This window comes from Notamacropus eugenii, chromosome 3, assembly GCF_028372415.1.
Source record: "Notamacropus eugenii isolate mMacEug1 chromosome 3, mMacEug1.pri_v2, whole genome shotgun sequence".
Taxonomy (NCBI): domain Eukaryota; kingdom Metazoa; phylum Chordata; class Mammalia; order Diprotodontia; family Macropodidae; genus Notamacropus; species Notamacropus eugenii.
The window spans coordinates 396,747,399-396,764,625 of NC_092874.1; the positions used below are offsets into that span (position 1 = coordinate 396,747,399).

The following is a 17,227-nucleotide window of genomic DNA, read 5'->3' on the forward strand; positions in this document are numbered from 1 at the left end:
GTTTTTAGGAGGAGCAGACCAGAACAGAGAATTCTGGAAGCTTCTTAGGTGGTGCAGCTGTCTCCTCAACTTAGACCAACTACTTTACGTGCTGCTTTGTAGGACCATGAATTAGTGTTTAAATACTTTTAAAAAATTTATGATTTCCCTTTGTACTTATGCACTAGATACTCTATTTTGCACAGCTGAATGACTGTAAAAAATATTAGTCAGAAATATTAGAATATGACCAAAAGTTTGGAAAAAATAGAAGAAAATACAAGATATCTGATATCAAAAACAACTCACCTAGAAAACTGATCAAGGAGAGGTAAATTAAGGGCCTTTGAAGACTATGTTAAAAAAAACCCTGGATACTGTATTTTAAGAAATCATAAATGAAGACTACCCAGTTCTGTAGTAAAAGTAATGTACTAGTGTAATAAGGGAGTAGTAGAATTTGCTATTCTTCTTAACTGGGTGCAAATATACATTTTTTAGAGGTGACCACTGTGTGAATTAATTTTGCTTGGATATATATGTATGAACATACACAATATATGTGTATGTGCACATGCATATGTATACTTACATGTGTATAATATGAACACACATACACATACACACATACGGACACAGATACACATTTAGAGTAAGAAATTCTGGGCTCAAATCCTACCCCAGACTCTTCATGGCTGTATGACATAGGTCAAATCACTAAGCTCTCTGTGACTTGCTTTCCTCATCTGTAAAATGAGGGAGTTGGATTTAATTGCTTCTAGAATCCATTCCAACTCTAAATCTGTCATTCTGTGACTGAAGAGAGGCATATGAAGCCAGAGCATGGTGTTATGTCCTGGGATTGAATAGAATGAAGAGTGTGTTATGGATGGCATTTGGGAAATTGATCATCATTTCAATGACCCCATGTTCTTCCTTGAAACAAAATCCTGTCTTAGGAAGATTCTGAGGATCACCTAGCAGGATAAAGTACCAGACACTGAGGTCCCTACTCTAACTAAACTGCAAAGCATTCAAACTTTGCTTCAGAGAGTGTAACTCTGATGGACTGGCCATGTTGTTCGAATGTAAAATGTATGCTTGTCAAAAAGACTTTTATGGAGAACTTGCATGGGGCAGGCAATCACATGGTGGCCAGAAGAAATGATACAAGGACACTCTCAAGGTCCCTCTCAAGAACTTTGGATTTGACATGTGCAATATGGGAGACATTGTCACAGGACCACTCAGCATAGCATGCCCACATGAGAAAGGGTGCTATGCTCTATGAGCAAAGCAGAATTGAGACAGTACAAAGTAAACGTAGTATGCTCAAATTTGGAGTATTCACCTCAAATGTTCACATGGACTATCTGTGCCCAATCTGTGGTAGAGCATTCCGAGCTCATATTGGTCTGATCAGCCACAGTTGGACACACTGAAACATGAGTTTATCATGGTGATATCATTTTGATCCTCTGAGAACGAAGGATAGCAACCAACCAATTCACACACACACATAAATGCTTATGTATACGTGTATACTTTGCATATCTTGTATATGTGTAGTTGTTTGCATACTGTCTCCCCTGGTAGAATGTGAACTTGTTTTTATCTTTCTTCTATACCCTTAGCATGATTCCTGGAGCATAGAAGGCATTTGTTGACTTCTGATGCTACCCTATGGCTGTGAATCATGGAATCTCCAAGGCATCAAAATGGTGGGTTACCCAAAGGACAATAGAGTGGGCATAATGGGTTATTGCCAGCAACAAATTGGATGTACAAAATAGTATGAAGGGGGTGGAGCCAAGATGGCAGAGTAGAAAGACACACATACTCTAGCTCTTCCCCCACCACCCATAAAATACCTGTAAAAAATGACTCTCAACAAATTCTAGAGCAGCAGAAGCCACAGAACGACAGAGTAAAAGATTTCCAGCCAAAGGTAACCTGGAAAGCTACAGGAAAAGTCTATTCCATAGGATGCAGAATGGAGCCCAGCCCTGGCATATGGCACTGGGAGGAACAAGACTGGAACAGGTCTCTGGGGCAGAATCCCCAGCAGGGAGGGTCTCAGATCCCTCAATCCACAAGCGCCAAAGAAAGCTTCAAAGGTCAATGAGAGAGCTTTCCCAACTGGGTGAGAGGGGAGCAGGATCCCCCCCAGCACTGGCCTCAGGCTGCAGCAGCATCTACCTGTGAAGCACTCAGCCTAAAGCCCCTGGGGGAATTGAGCAGCTGATCTGAATCTGAGCCCTGAGAATGGTCCTGGGGTGAGGAGGAGCACTAGGACCCTCCTCTTGACAAAGGATTCAGAAGTCAAGTAAATGGCTGGGAAAATGTCCCAAAAAGGGAAAAAAAATAAGACCATAGAAGGTTACTTTCTTGGTGAACAGGTATTTCCTTTCATCCTTTTGGATGAGGAAGAACAATGAATACTGTCAAAGGAAGTCAAGGTTTCTGCATGCAGTACTTCAAAAATGGATATGCAATGGGCTCAGGCCATGGAAGAGCTTGAAAAGAGAGTCAACAGCTTGCTAAACGAGACCCAAAAAAATGCTGAAGAAAAATAACACCTTTAAAAATAGGCTAACTCAATTGGAAAAAGAGGTCCAAAAAGCCTATGAGGAGAAGGCTTTAAAAAGCAGAATTAGCAAAATGGAAAAGGTGGTTCAAAATCTCACTGAACAAAATAATTCTTTAAAAATGAGAGTGGAGCTGAGGGAAGCTAATGACTTTATGATAAATTGAGAAATTACAAAACAAAACCAAAAGAATGAAAAAATAGAAGATAATATGAAATATCTCATTGGAAAAACAACTGACCTAGAAAATAGATCCAGGAGAGACAATTTAAAAATTATGGGACTACCTGAAAAGTAGAGAGTCTAGACATTATCTTTCATGAAATTAACAAGGAAAACTGCCCTGATATTCTAGAACCAGAGGGCAAAATAAATATTGAAAGAATTCATTGATCACCTCCTGAAAGAGACATGAAGAGAGAAACTCCTAGGAATATTGTGGCCAAATTTCAGAGTTCCCAGGTCAAGGAGAAAATATTGCAAGCAGCTAGAAAGAAACAATTTGAGTATTGTGGAACTACAATCAAGATAACACAGGATCTGGCAGCTTCTACAGTAAGGGATAGAAGGGCTTGGATAGGATATTCCAGAAGTCAAAGGAACTGGGATTGAAACCAAGAATCACCTACCCAGCATAACTGAGTATAATACTTCAAGGGAAAAAATGGTCATTCAATGATATAGAGGACTTTCAAGCATTCTTGATGAAAAGACCACAACTGAATAGAAAATTTGACTTTCAAACACAAGAATCAAGAGAAGCATGAAAAGGTAAACAGGAAAGAGAAATCATAAAGGACTTCCTAAAGTTGAACTGTTTACATTCCTACATGGAAAGATAATATTTTTAACTTTTGAGACTTTTCTCAGTATTTGGGTAGGTGGAGGGATTATACATGCACATACACACACACACACACACACACAGAGCACAGGTTGAGTTGAATCAGAAAGGATGATATCTGTAAAAAAATAAAATTAAGATGTGATAGAGGAATATATTGGGAGGAGAAAGGGAGAAATGAAATGGGGCAAACTATCACTCATAAAAGAGATAAGAGAAATCTTTTTCAATGCAAGAGAGAAGGGAGGAGGTGAGAGGGGAAAAGTGAAGCTTATTCTCTTCACATTTGGCTTAAGGAGGGAATAACATGCTCACTAAATTTGATATGAAAATCTATCTTACACTACAGGAAAGTAGGGGAGAAGGGGACAAGTGTGGTGAGAGGGATGATAGAAGGGAGGGCAAATGAGAGAAGGGAGTAAGTAGAAGTAAACACTTTTGGGAAGGGACAAGGTCAAATGAGAGAATAGAATAAACAGAGGACAGGGTAGGATGGAGGGAAATATAGTTAGTCTAGTACAACATGACTATCATGGAAGTCTTTTGCAAAATGACACATATATAGCCTGTATTGAATTGCTTGCCTCCTCGGTGGTGATGGGTGGGGAGGGAGGAAGGGAGAAGAGTTAGAATTCAAAGTTTTAGAAATGAATGTTGAGAATTGTTATTGAATATAACTGGGAAATAAGAAATACAGGTAATGGGGTATAGAAATCTATCTTGAACTACAAGAAAAGAGAGAAGACGGGGGTAAAGGAAGGGTGGGGTGTGATAGAAGGGAGGGCACATTGAAGGAAGGCGTAATCAGAATGTAAGGTGTTATGGGGTGGGGAGAGGGGAGAGATGGGGGGAAAAATTGGAACTCAAAATTTTGTGGAAATGAATGTCGTAATCTGAAAATAAATAAACCCCCCAAAACAACAACAACAAAAACAAAATAGTATGAAAAACAACACCAAAGAGATGGATGCTTAGAAGGAAGGAAACATGCATTTATTAAGCACCTACTATGTGCTAGGCACCATGTGGAGTGCTTTACACATATTACCTCCTCAGAACTCACAGTGATTCTCACAGCAGCCCTGAGAGTTAGATGCTATTATCCCTCATTTACAACTGAGAGTCTGCCTAGAGCCACAGAGCTAGTAAGTGTCTGAGGTGGGATTTGGTTTCCCTATCTCCAAAGCCACTGTGTCACCAAAGTGTCAGAATGGGGAATGATGGGCTGGCTACTTAACAAGAGTGAAGGGTAACAGATGAATGGCCTGTATGTGCATTGGTGAAGAGATCTAGAGCAAGGCTGCCAGCACATTGAGTAGACGTGTTATAGATTTATAGGAGGTCATGGACAAGAATCTCATAGGATGAGAACTTGTGGAACACCATCTCTTCAATGTCTTTAGGCAGCTAGATGTTATGTTAGAGCACTGGGCCTTGAATTAGGAAAGACCTGCCAATCTTAGATACTTTCTAACTGTGTGATTCTGGTTAAGTCACTTAACCTCTATTTGCCTCAGTTTTCTCATCTGCAAAATAGGGATAACAATAGCACCTGTTTTCCAGGGTGTTTGTGAGGGTCAAATGAGATAATACTTATAAAAATAGTTAGCACAGGGCCTGGGACATAGTAGATGCTACATAAAAGTCAGTTGTTATTACTCAGGGATCTTGTTTGAGTTGCTGGTACATCCTGTTTAGCCTGGGTCCTGAAAGTAAAGCTCAATTTTTATCACATCATTATTTTTGATGACTTTTTTACTGTTTTGTGAGAATTTCTAGCAGTTTTGTTCCCTGGGTGGCATTCATGTTGCTATTTTTAGGTAATATTAACCACTGCTGGACCCTATGGGGCCCGGCTTCCCTTGACGGAGGCATTGGTCTGGAATAGCTTCAGTTCTAGAGAAGTTTGGTTTCTGATAGGAGAAGTTAAGTTCCTCTTTTTCACACATTTCTACTTATTATAATCCCCTGACCAGTACTGTAGGGAAAAATTGTTTAAGGCTTAAGTTCAGGCTCATGTCCAGGGGTTTTCCAAAAGGTGAAACAGAAAAGTACCAAATATGGGACTGATTTTTATTACTTACACTCAAAGAAAATGCTAAATAACATAAAAGACTCAGACTCATGCTCTAATACTGCATTGACAGCACAACAAAAGAGTTTTCAGTAACCTAACTTATAACCACTGCTTCCATCTCTCTGGAAGCTCTTAAACCTGGTTATCAGAACATAAAGTAGTTTTTTGGGATTGCTGAATAGACATTGTTACATTTCACCTCAGTTGTGCACTATCCAAACAACTCCTGATCTTTGCTCCATCCTCTTGATCTTCGGAAATGGCCTGGGTCTCCAGTCAGCTCTGACCATAAGGACCCAGCTCTGAATGTCTTAAACTCACAGGTTAGCTCCAAGACCTGTCTGTCTCAAGACAGAGACTCATTCACCTAGATGGGGAAGGAACAAATTCAAAAGAGGCAGCCCCAAACCTAGGCTCCTGCTTACCTAGATGTGTTCTCTATCTGCCATGTTTACTCATAACTGAATGGCAGATGGGATGGGAAATAGGGTAAACTGCCCTCCTCTCCAGTTGCTCAGGAATGGATCTGAAACAGTCCTGACATGATTTACAACCAGACGGGTGACCCTTTTAAAAATCCACTGAGTCATTGGATCTTTTTTCCTTCTTTTTATTTTTTATTATGAACTTATCACATACCAAATAAAAAGAGCATTTCCACATAGAGTATATGTAGTAAAACAGGAAAAATAAATTATACATGAAATTGCAAATCTCTATAATGCGTAACTTGCTTTTCTTTTTTTCTTTAATTTATTTAATTTTAGTTTTCAACATTCACTTCTATGAACTTTTGAGTTTTAACTTTCTCCTCCCTCCTCCCTTCCCCTCCTCCAGACCATGAGAAATCTGATAAAGGCTCTATATATACAGTCTTATTAAACAGATTTTCACATTAGTCACGTTGTAAAGAAGAATTGAAATGAATGGGAGAAACCACAAGAAAGAAAAAACAAAACAAAATAGAGCAAATAGTCTGCTTCGATCTGCGTTCAGACTCCATACTTGTTTCTCCGGATGTGGATGGCATTTTCCATTGTGAGCCTTTTGGAGTTGTCTTAGATTTTTGCATTGCTGAGAGAAGCAAGGTCAGTCAAGGACAGTGTGGCTGTTACTGTGTACAGTGTTCTCTTGTTTCTGCCTTTCGTTTCTTTTAACATATATAATAAATTCAACACATCACTTTCAAAGCTATCCTACTTATTTGTGATTCTTTTTAGCCTTTCTTATTTTTTCTCTTCTGTGCATTAAAAATGCTTTAATGACCTGTTTTCTTTTTCTCCTTCCTTTTGAGTCGTCAATAATTCCTGTTCAGTCCTTGTCACATGAAGATTTCTGGCAGTTTTGCTCCTTGAGTGACATTTGTGTTGCAATTTTTTAGGGGGTTTGGGGGCTGTAGTTTCCCTTGCCATCTCTAACTCTGCTGTTGTACTGGAAGTTCAGCACCACAGGTCACTCCTTATCTTTTTGCCTGCGTCTGGATTCCTGTTCTACCTTCTCCATGGAGTTAGAACTCCCAGGGAATGCTGCTGTTTTCTCTCTCCCCTCCCTATCTCTATGTAGTTGCATCAGAACAGAATGGAAATCCTCTGCTGAGGAGAAAACCTCCATTTGTGACCAGGAGTTTGCCAAATGTGGGAGGGCACAAAGGTTAGACAACAAATTTATGCCACTAGAAGACATGGAGCATATTCAGATCATTCCAGGTCCCATCCCCAAAGAAGCAGAACCTCACTTGATGATGTTAGACATTTCAAGGAGTCAGAGAATCTGAGGTGATTTGCCAAGCTAACAATATCATAGTAAATTGAAGTTACCTAGAGGCTAACTACCTCTATGATACATTCTCAAATGAAGTCTTCACTTTACTATACTCCAGTGTAGCTAGGAAACCATCTCACCATCATAATCTACAATTGAGAAGGGGTCAAGTGCAATTGCTGTGAAACCCCTTGATTTTCTTTTCTAGTTCTTTTTGGTCTGTTGGTCCTAGTACTGTATCACCTAAGTAGTAAAAGTGAATAATCCACCCAACTGTTTGTGGGGGTGATGGAGACTGAACCTATGATTTCATTGGTACTGGGAACTCCGGCATGCAGACATTTCCTTTACCAATACAGGTATCACCATCTCTAAAAGTTAGAGTCTTAGGGAGCTGAGAGGGAATCGAGAGGCTCTGTACTGTACACTCTGAACACTGTACACAGTAACAGCCACATTGTGCGATGACTGACCTCCATAGACTTAGCTCCTCTCAACAATGCAAGGATCTAAGACAACTCCAAAATAAACTCATATAGTTTATTTTCAGATCCAATAAGTATGACAGAGATAGGAGTAGACCTGGTACATGGGAATCCCAGATGAGGAAACCCCCTCTACAAATATGTATAATCTCAGAGAATTACCTAGAGCACTGAGATTAAGTCAGTTCAGGGTCAGGGTCAGGGTCATATAGCCATATGTCATTGATGAGATCTCACCCCAGAGTTGAACCTTCATGCTTTCAAGGTCAGCTCTCTGTCCACTAGTAGTGAATAGAAGAAGAACTAAAAAGCCTCATGCTTCCAGTCCTTCCTATAGAGAATGCCACACTAGCTCAGCCCCAGTAGCTTCTGAGATGACTAAATGATGACTGCTCATGGTCTCTGAAGATTCCATGAGTGGCCCCCTAGTTTCAGCCCCTTTCATCATTAGCCAAAGAAAGGAGGACCTTGGAACTCCAGAGACACAGATCTCAAAGCTTCTCACATAGAATGGGAAGAGAAGAATTTATTTCATTGTCCTTTCTAATAGCTATGAAGCCTGCTAGGGACTTCAAAAGTATTTGGGATGGTACCTTGGTTGTTGGGTGTTGTCCTTCGTTCTCAGAGGATCAAAATGACATCACCATAATAAAGCGAAATTTCAGTGTGTCCAGCTGTGGCTGATCAGACCAATAGGAGCTCGGAATACTCTACCACAGGTTGGGCACAGATAGTCTGTGTGAATATTTGGGGTGGTTATGTCAAATTTGCTCATCCTACGTTTCTTTTGGGCTGTCTCAATTCTGCTTTGCTCACAGAGCACAGCATCTTTTCTGATGTGGGCACACCATGCTGAGCAGTCCTGTGCCAGTGTCTCCCATACTGGATAGCCAAATCCAAAGTCTTGAGAGAGACCTTGAGAGTGTCCTTGTATTGCATCTTCTGACCACCATGTGATTGCTTGCCCCATGTGAGTTCTCCATAAAACAGTCTTTTTGGCAAGCATACATTTTGCATTTGAATAACATGGCCAGCCCATTGGAGTTGCACTTTCTGAAGGCTAGTATGAGTGCTTCGCAGTTCAGGTCGAGCAAGGATTTCAGCGTCTAGTACCTTATCCTGCCAGGTGATCCTCAGAATCTTCCTAAGACAGTTCAAATGGAAGCGATTCAGTTTCCTGGCATGGCGCTGGTAGACTGTCCATGTTTCACAAGCATACAACAATGAGGTCAGCACAGCGGCTCTGAGGACCTTCAATTTGGTAGTCAGTCTAATACCTCTTCTCTCCCAAACCTTTCTTCAGAGCCTCCCAAATACTGAGCTAGCTCTGGCAACGCATGCATCAACCTCATTATCAATGTGTACATCCCTGGAAAGTACACTACCAAGGTAAGTGAACTTATTCACAGCATTCAAAACTTGTCCATTTGTTGTAATAAATGGTTCCATGTATGGATGGTGTGGTGGTGGCTGATGGAGCACCTATGTTTTCTTGGTGTTAATTATTGGGTCAAAATTAGCACAGGCAGCAGAGAATTGATCCATACGTTGTTGTATTGCAGCTTCAGAGGCTGTGCTGAGTGTACAATCATCTGCAAACAGAAAACCATGCACCAACACTCGCTCCACTTTGGTCTTGGCTTGTAGCCTTTTCAAATTGAAGAACTTACCATCAATACGGTAGTTGACCTTGATGCTGTGTTCATCCTCATTGAAAGCATTTGACAACATGGCTGAAAACATCATGCTAAAAAGCATGAGAGCAAGCACACAGCCCTGTTTCAGTTCATTGGTAACTGGGAGGCACGAGAACATTGTCCACTATCCAGAACCTGGGCAAACATACAAATTGACGTACAATACTGGTCCTCCCTGAACACACCCTACCCTCCAAGGATGATACCTAATGTACCCATTGATGCTCAGACAACTATGAGAATAGTAGAAACCCCTGTTTCCTTTTCTAGTAGAGCTAATTAATTAGGTAAAGAGACATGACTGGCAATGGCTGGATTCAGCAGTCTCTCTTTTTATAGTTGAATTCTCAAATTATGACCCACTTTCAGAGATAACTACTGTAAGCAAGACGCACACATGAACACACACACACACATACTTACTGTGTGCCTTCCTAAGACTACACATATTTCAGCTTTGCAAATAACCTTGCAAATTAGGTAGAAACATTGATACCTCTTCCAAAACTTGTACCCACCCTTCATTTGCCTAGTGTCACAGAGAAGGATGAAGTACTCAGAGGAGAGAATGGAAGGACAGGGCACAGTTCAGTCTGGATTTCTGTGCATGTGCTCACAGGCCAGGACCAGTGGATCCCCACAAACTGGAATCACTGAGATTGCATATGTATAGTCTTTATTTTATGTACACATGTATGTTACATATAGTTATATACATTTTCTTTCACAACCAGATGAAAAAATCAGAACCAAAACCTGGTACCAAAGTGACTTGCAACACAATTTCTAAATTCAGCCAAGACCAGATTAAACAATGCTATAGCTCTGGACACAGGAGGGGCCCTCAGGTACAGATTAATAAGAGTTCAGATAAGATGGATCAAATGGGATGCAGTTAAACTGGGTCTAAATCAAGATGCTAAATTGGGTTTAAAATGGGGTGTTTAACTTGAGGTCCACAGATTCCCAACAGGCTCTTGGATAGATTTTGGGGGTGTCCATGAACTTAGATGGGGTAAAAAAATTACATCTTTATTTTTGCTAACCTCTAGCTGAAATTTAGTATTTCCTTAAATTATGAATTTTTTTAAAATAACATTATTCTGAGAAGGGGTTTGCAACACACAAAAAGATTAAGAACCCCTGATCTAAATTCATAGACATCAGACTAAGCCTTGAAATAAGAGGAAAAAAGCAGTGGGATGTTTTTTGGATTTCCTGAAAAGAATTTGGAGGCCATCTCATAGCTCACACCCTCTTACCTCCTTCTTAGCACTGGACAAGACTGAACCAGTTGGTATACTGTTTCTAGGGGTCCAGGACTTGCAATCTCCCTTGGTTCCTAAACTGGATCATTTTATTTCAGGTCTAGATCCTGCAGAATCAACAGGAGCCTGTGGTGTTTGGGCGATGACTGTCACATGTAGTCTCCATGGGAAAGCCCCAGGAATGAGGGGTCCAGGAGGTATAGGGAAAGTAAGAGTGCCCCAAGGAGGCAGATGAGGACCATCAGGAATCTCAGAAGTCCTGGACCGTGGTGCTGCTGCTTGTTCCAGGTCTGGATGTAGTGGTCTACTGAGTCAGCAAAGGTGAACTTCTCTGGAATGTAGCCAAGTTGGTCACGGGCCTTTCGGATCTGGAAGGTGTGAGTCACAGCAATATTCCACACCTGCGGGGTTAAGAAGCTAGAGGAGCCTTTGGGAAAAATGGGATGGAATAGGAAAAGAAGGCGATATAGCCCAACCTTGTCTGCTAGAAGGTGGTCCTGATTCTGGGCAGGCTGAAGCCTCATGTGCTTTTTGTGAAAATTATTGCTAATTCTTTCCAACATGGAAATCATTGAAATCCATGTAAGCTAGGGGGTAGAAGGAAAGATCAAAAGACCTTTCCCTGAAAATGCTATTAGGGAAATAGAGGGAGAAACTCCAAGAAGTGATAATTCAGGAAGGAAACCTCAGAGGAGGATACGGAGATTTGTTGCTCAGTTTTTCAACTGAGGTTTTCTTGGCAAAGATGCTGGAGTGGTTTGCCATTTCCTTCTCTAACTCATTTTACAGATGAGGAAACTGAGGCAAATAGAGTGAAGTGACTTGCCCAGGGCCACACAGCTAGTAAGTGTCTGAGGCCAGATTTGAATTCAGTTGTTTACATGTTGTCTCTCCCATTAGAATGTGGGGTCCTGGAAGTCAGGGATTGTTTTTGCCTTTATATCTCCAGCACTTACCATAGTGCTTGACACAAAATAAGCCCTTAATAAGTGCTTAATAAGTTGATTGACTGATACATGATTAAATCCTTATTGCTTATTTTACCCTGGGCAAGTTACTTATGTCTCTGGGGCTCAATTTCCTCACTTATAAAAATGGAAAGATTGGGCTGAGACCTTGAGAGTCTCTTTCAGCTCTAAATCCTGTATTCCAAATAATAGCTCATGTTTGTATAACAACTTATAGTTTATAAAGCATCAGTCTAAAAATCATTACCTTGGGAAGTAAGTAGAGTAAGTATTATTTTCCCCCATTTTACAGATGAAGAAATCAAAGGTCAGAATGCTGACTTTGGACAGCCAGCAAGTGATGGCATGCTGACTTTACTCCTCTCTGGTCATCCTCCTGCAGCCCATCTTTTAAGGTCTACCTCTTCCATGAAGTCTTCCTTGATTATCCACACTGCCATATGCATGTACTGATTTTTCCCTTCTCTTAAATCCTTTAGCACTGATAGAATGCCTCACATCATAGCACGTACTATTCTCCAGTTACTACATGTGGCTTAGTCTTGTCCCTTCAACTAGATCGTACTCAGATTTTGTCATCTTTTGTAATTTCTCACAGTGCTGGGCACACAGGTAATTAAAAAATACTTGGGTATGTGCTTGATTTTGCTGGGTGATGTTGAAAATCCCTGGCACTGGGATCAGGGACTAGGTCAACATAGGGAGCTTAGATTGCTCTGTAAGATTGGCTTTGCCTAGTCTGTTCTACCAACATAGAAGGGGCTTTTGAAAGATTACCTTCCTGAGACACACATCCAAACTTCTCAGATAGGCAGGCAGCCAGAAACTAGGCAGCCCAGACAGAAATGTCTAAAGGGAGGGAGGGAGCTCTGAGCAGCTGGTGAATGTGCCAGGGCCTTCCCTGGAGGATGGCCATTAATTTTGCCTTCTGATTAAAGGTTCTCCTTACACAGATTGCTGCAATTATGCAGAACTGATTCCTCTCAAGGGCTCTTCTCTCTGTTGTCTGGAGCTGGCCTGGTACTGATGCCAGATGCAGGACTCAGGAAATGAGAACAGAATCTGTGTTGACAGACAAGTGGGAGGTGAGGACCCTGTGCTCCAGCCCACCTCTGAATCCTCATACACTGATTTCTGAGTTGGAAATTGATCACGATTCCATCTGTCTTTTACTTGTCAATCAACTAATATGTATCATTAGTCTTTGCTATCCTTGGTGCTATGAGGACACAAAAGAACATAAGACATGAGTTTTGCCCTGAAGGAATTTAATATAAAGTGGAGAGGTAAATATTAATTCATTTGGAAAAGAAAGGAACCACTAAAGAGCTGAATTGTATAGTCATGTTTGTAGTATTCAGAGAAGGAAGAGAGAAGTCCCTATGGAAGCGGGGAAAAGGCTAGGGTTGCCAAGAACATTTTCTGTGGACTGGAGGACCACAAACCTCCAAGAGACCATGGATAGATTTTGGGGGGGTCTCTGTGAAATGAGATGGGAAAATATTTTGAAAAGTGTATTTCAATACTGCTAGTTTCCTTTGTGCATTTCCTATGCATTTTATTTTGTGTATTTAAAAACATTATTCTGAGAACGGGTGCATAGGCTTTACCATACTGCCAAAGGGATCCATGCACGAAAAAAGAAGTATGTAATTTTATTTAGAGAAACACTGAGTTTCATGTCTAACCTGGGATGGGAAGGTAAAGAGATGTCATAAGATGTTTGGTTCCTCATCCAAGCCTAAGGCACTGACTTGCCTATCAGACCATGTCTTAGATGTCTTCCCTATTTAGGCCCAGTAGGTTAATGATAATATTTCCTGATGCTTCATTTGAGCCCCACCTCTACCTACATGCCCATGGAGCCAACTTGGCTCTTTGGAACTTTGGTACCTTATGACCATCTACTTCCCCCAGTTAATGACTATCTACTTAGCTTCAAAGCCCAGCTCCTCACCTCATGTAAGAAGCCTTTCCTGGTTCCTTCTCAGTTGGATATCTCTCCCTCCTTGGATCTCTTCACTGTATTTTGAGTTCCTCTATTTGGGCACTACAGTTTTTGTGACCAAGTCTTGTCCACTCTGCTAGACCGTAAGCTCCTTGAGAGCAGGAACCATGTCATTTTTGTAGACCCAGAGGCTTACGTATAATAGGTGCTTCATAAATGTGCATTCAATTGAATTGAATTGAAACAAGGAACAGGAACAAGGAATAGACATTATTTTTATTGATATGGGTGATGAGGCAGATAGGAGTGTTGGAGGCAGATGGAGCAAATGGGATGCAGGATGTGAGCTATGAGATAGTGTGCAGGATGTGAGCTATGAGATAGCGTGCAGGATGTGACCAGTCAGAAAGTGGTCAAGAAGACTATGCATGGAAGCCCCCCCACCATGGGCTTATCTGTATGCATTCACAAAGCATTTAGGACTACCTGACATTCAGGAACAGCTCTACCCTTCCCCCTTTCCTGTTCCCTTTCCTTATCTGTATGGATTACATGGCATTTCAGAGCAGTACTCCCCCTCCCCTCTCCTTTCCCCTTCCCATTTTCTTAAACTGTAGTAGCTTCCCCCTCTCTTCTCCCATTCTCCTGTCAAACTGTATGTAGACCAGACACATAACCCAGCTCAGTGCTCTGTCTCCCATGGGGAGCAGGGCCTGCTGGGCACTCTGGCCTTCCATAAGGAACAGAGTCTGCTGGGTAAAATCCCCAGTAAATGACTTTTACTTTTCTTTGAGACAGTCTAAGCAAATTCCTTTAAGACAACACTGTGACACACGTACCTATTCCTTGTCAGTTCTAGTGGTCCTATAAGGGAACCTGTCTTTGTTTAGGTAAGGCCCCTCTTGTGGTGGGCTTCCTAGGAGCTGGCCAGATAGGCTGGGGAGGGGGGTTTACAAAGGGGTTCAATGCCCTTCTCTTAATGTGAGAAATACCTTGTTCAGGAAGCCTTGTCTTATGCCTTCCCTCTCGTGGGATGATGCGATGGGAAGTGATTCTGTGGCCCTAGAGAACACTGGCTTCAGACTTTTGTATTATGGGTCAGTCTTCTGTGCCTAGGGACTCCCTGCTAGGTTGCTTGCTTTGAAACTAAGGCAAGCTTAATGAGAAATTTGGTCTCTAAGATATAAAGAAAAAGCACCGTGTATTCTATTGCAACACAGCTTGGTCTCAATATAATCTACAGGACCAAGAAAAGTGATTCCAAACAAGCCTCTCCAATCTTCTGGACTTCTTCCTGTCATCCATCACCTATGCACTCTATTTCTTTCCTCATTAGGCATCCTCTTGCAAAATGGGAACAAATTTGACTTACAAGATCTTAAAAGGAGACACCTACAAATCCGTAGGAAGGCCTTATTAAATCTAACACTACATAAATACTGGCTATGGTAAAGACATTGGTTAGTGTGATTTGTGATTATTATATAAAATTTAAATGTTTCCTTGTACTGTTCAGTTATTTAATTGTTATTTAAGTAACTCTGAAAGCTTTGGAGGTTTCTGCCTAGGGAAACTGGCCACACCTGTCAGCATTAAATCAAATTCCTTAGGTCTCTTTGCCTGGGCCAAAAGCAGAAGTAGAATTTATAGTCTTAGGATGTTTTAGCTCAGCACATTTTAAGCTAACCTGACGTGATTCAAACTGTTTGTCAAATTTGACATGCATTTTCTAGGATACGGAGTTTGAAATTTCTGGGAAGACAGAAATGGAGAGCTGGAATGCTTAGGGCAGCTCTTTATCTGATAAATCCCTCAGGTAAAAAAGACAGGGAACTCCATTTCTTTAAGGAAGTAGAGGAAAAGGTTATTCAGAGCTGGGAATTGTCACCATGTATCTTTAAAAAAAAGGAAATATGTGAATTTATGAATAATAATCTTTTCTTTTAATGTGCTAAGAGTATTGGGTCTTAGAAGTTAAAATATTACCAGTAGTGTTATGAATCTGGATTTGATTTAAACCAAAATCTCTTCTGAAGGAAATAAGAGCGGGGTCTCAGAATGCTCTCAGATGTCGGGAATATCGTGGTAAATTACAACCTAACAGGTAAAGATATTCGTTATTTGGCATTAAGAAATTTATTGGCTGTAAGGCCCCAAGAAAGTCTTATTTACCTCAGTTTACTGTTCTGTAAGGAACTCACTTCCCAGTTTCTTGTGAGGATCACATGATTATAAAGTGCTTAGCACATTGCTTGGCAGAGGACAAATGCTATCTGAATGTTAACTGTTTTTTATTATAACCATCTAGGCAAATTCTTACTAATCCTATGCAGGAGTTTTCTGTATTGTAGAATTCCTACTGAGTAAAGGCGAATCCTTGCACAAAATAAGGGGTGTGGTCTTCAAGTCTGCTAAATTTAAGGATATATTTATAATCTGTTAATTTGGAGGTTTATGAACTGGTAACCACATTCACTATCTATGTGAGATTCCAGAAAGTAATTATTTTCTTAATTTCTAGTGATATATTTAGAGATAAAGAAAAGAACTGTTGCAGAACAGAATGTCAGGTAGTAGAGGTACTTTGTGAATGCATTCAGATAATCCCAAGGGGGCAGCTAGGTGGTGCAGTGGATAGCATACTGGTGCAGGAGTCAGGAGGACCTGAGTTCAAATCTCACCTCAGACACTTGACACTAGCTGTGTGACCTTGGGCAAGTCACTTAACCCCAATTGCCTCATCCTGGGTCATCTCCAGTCATCCTCATGAATATCTGGTCACTGGATCCAGATGGCTCTGGAGGAGAAGTAAGGCTGATGACCTGGACAGCCCTCCCTCAAAACAAAGTCAAGTGCAAGTCATGTCATCATTTTTCTGATGGCGTGGTCTTCAGCAATGAAGGATGAACACACACACAGATAATCCCATGGTGCGGGGCTTCAACACATAGTCTTCTTGAGCACATCTGGCTGGTCACATCCTGCATTCTATCTCAGTATCTTACATCCTCCTTCCTGTTTGCTCCATCTGCCTCCTCGAACACTCCTATTTGCCTCATCATAGGGAACTCCCAGATGAGGAACCTCTCTTTACCAATTCAGGTCAGCACCTTTTCTGCAATTTACAGTCTTAGGGAATTCTCTAGAGCAGTGAGAATTTAAATGACTTGTCCAAGATGACTTAACCAGTATGTGGCAGGACTAGAAGAAGCCAGGTTTTCCTGGCTTTGAGGACAACTTTCTACCCACTGCCCTATACTGGCAGTCCAATATCATCTCTCTTATTTGAGAATATCAGAGCCTCAACCCCTTTCAGCACTAACAGAAGTCTTGGAGCTCTAGAGGTCCAAATCTGAAAAGGAAGGACCAAGTAGAGAAGAAAAATTTCCTTGTCTTTCCTATGCTTTCTATGCAAGGAGAGCCAGGGACATAGTCATGTTTTAGATGTACTCATGGCAAATAAAAGAATGATTCCTAACGTCTACTTTCTGTCTTCTCTCTCTCTCTCTCTCCCCCACCAAGCCTGGCCTCAAGAATAAGCTCCAGAACCTAGGTTACTCACAGACCCTTTAGGATATTTCTGGCTCCCTAACACATAAGGTATGAGAGATC

At 41.1% G+C, this 17,227-nt stretch overlaps 1 protein-coding gene and 1 long non-coding RNA gene across 9 annotated transcripts in view; one reads left to right on the forward strand and one right to left on the reverse strand.

The window, feature by feature from the left end:
* Positions 1 to 17,227, forward strand: part of LOC140497222 (uncharacterized) — a 47,392-nt gene that overhangs the window by 16,954 nt on the left and 13,211 nt on the right. For 3 of the 8 annotated variants that reach the window (XR_011964580.1, XR_011964573.1, XR_011964577.1), the window contains exons 2-5: positions 1,614 to 1,700; positions 9,038 to 9,123; positions 10,798 to 11,074; positions 11,960 to 17,215. This is a non-coding gene — a long non-coding RNA (uncharacterized lncRNA). The remainder of the gene's footprint in view (positions 1 to 1,613; positions 1,701 to 9,037; positions 9,124 to 10,797; positions 11,075 to 11,959; positions 17,216 to 17,227) is intronic. The other 5 variants (XR_011964579.1, XR_011964574.1, XR_011964575.1 and 2 more) reach the window with 5 other exon arrangements.
* The window catches only part of SDR42E2 (short chain dehydrogenase/reductase family 42E, member 2), a 28,867-nt gene continuing 21,730 nt past the window's right edge, over positions 10,091 to 17,227 (reverse strand). The window contains exon 11 of the mRNA XM_072597896.1: positions 10,091 to 11,100. Within this exon, the coding sequence (XP_072453997.1) occupies positions 10,849 to 11,100 (252 nt within the window). The 3' untranslated portion in view covers positions 10,091 to 10,848. The remainder of the gene's footprint in view (positions 11,101 to 17,227) is intronic.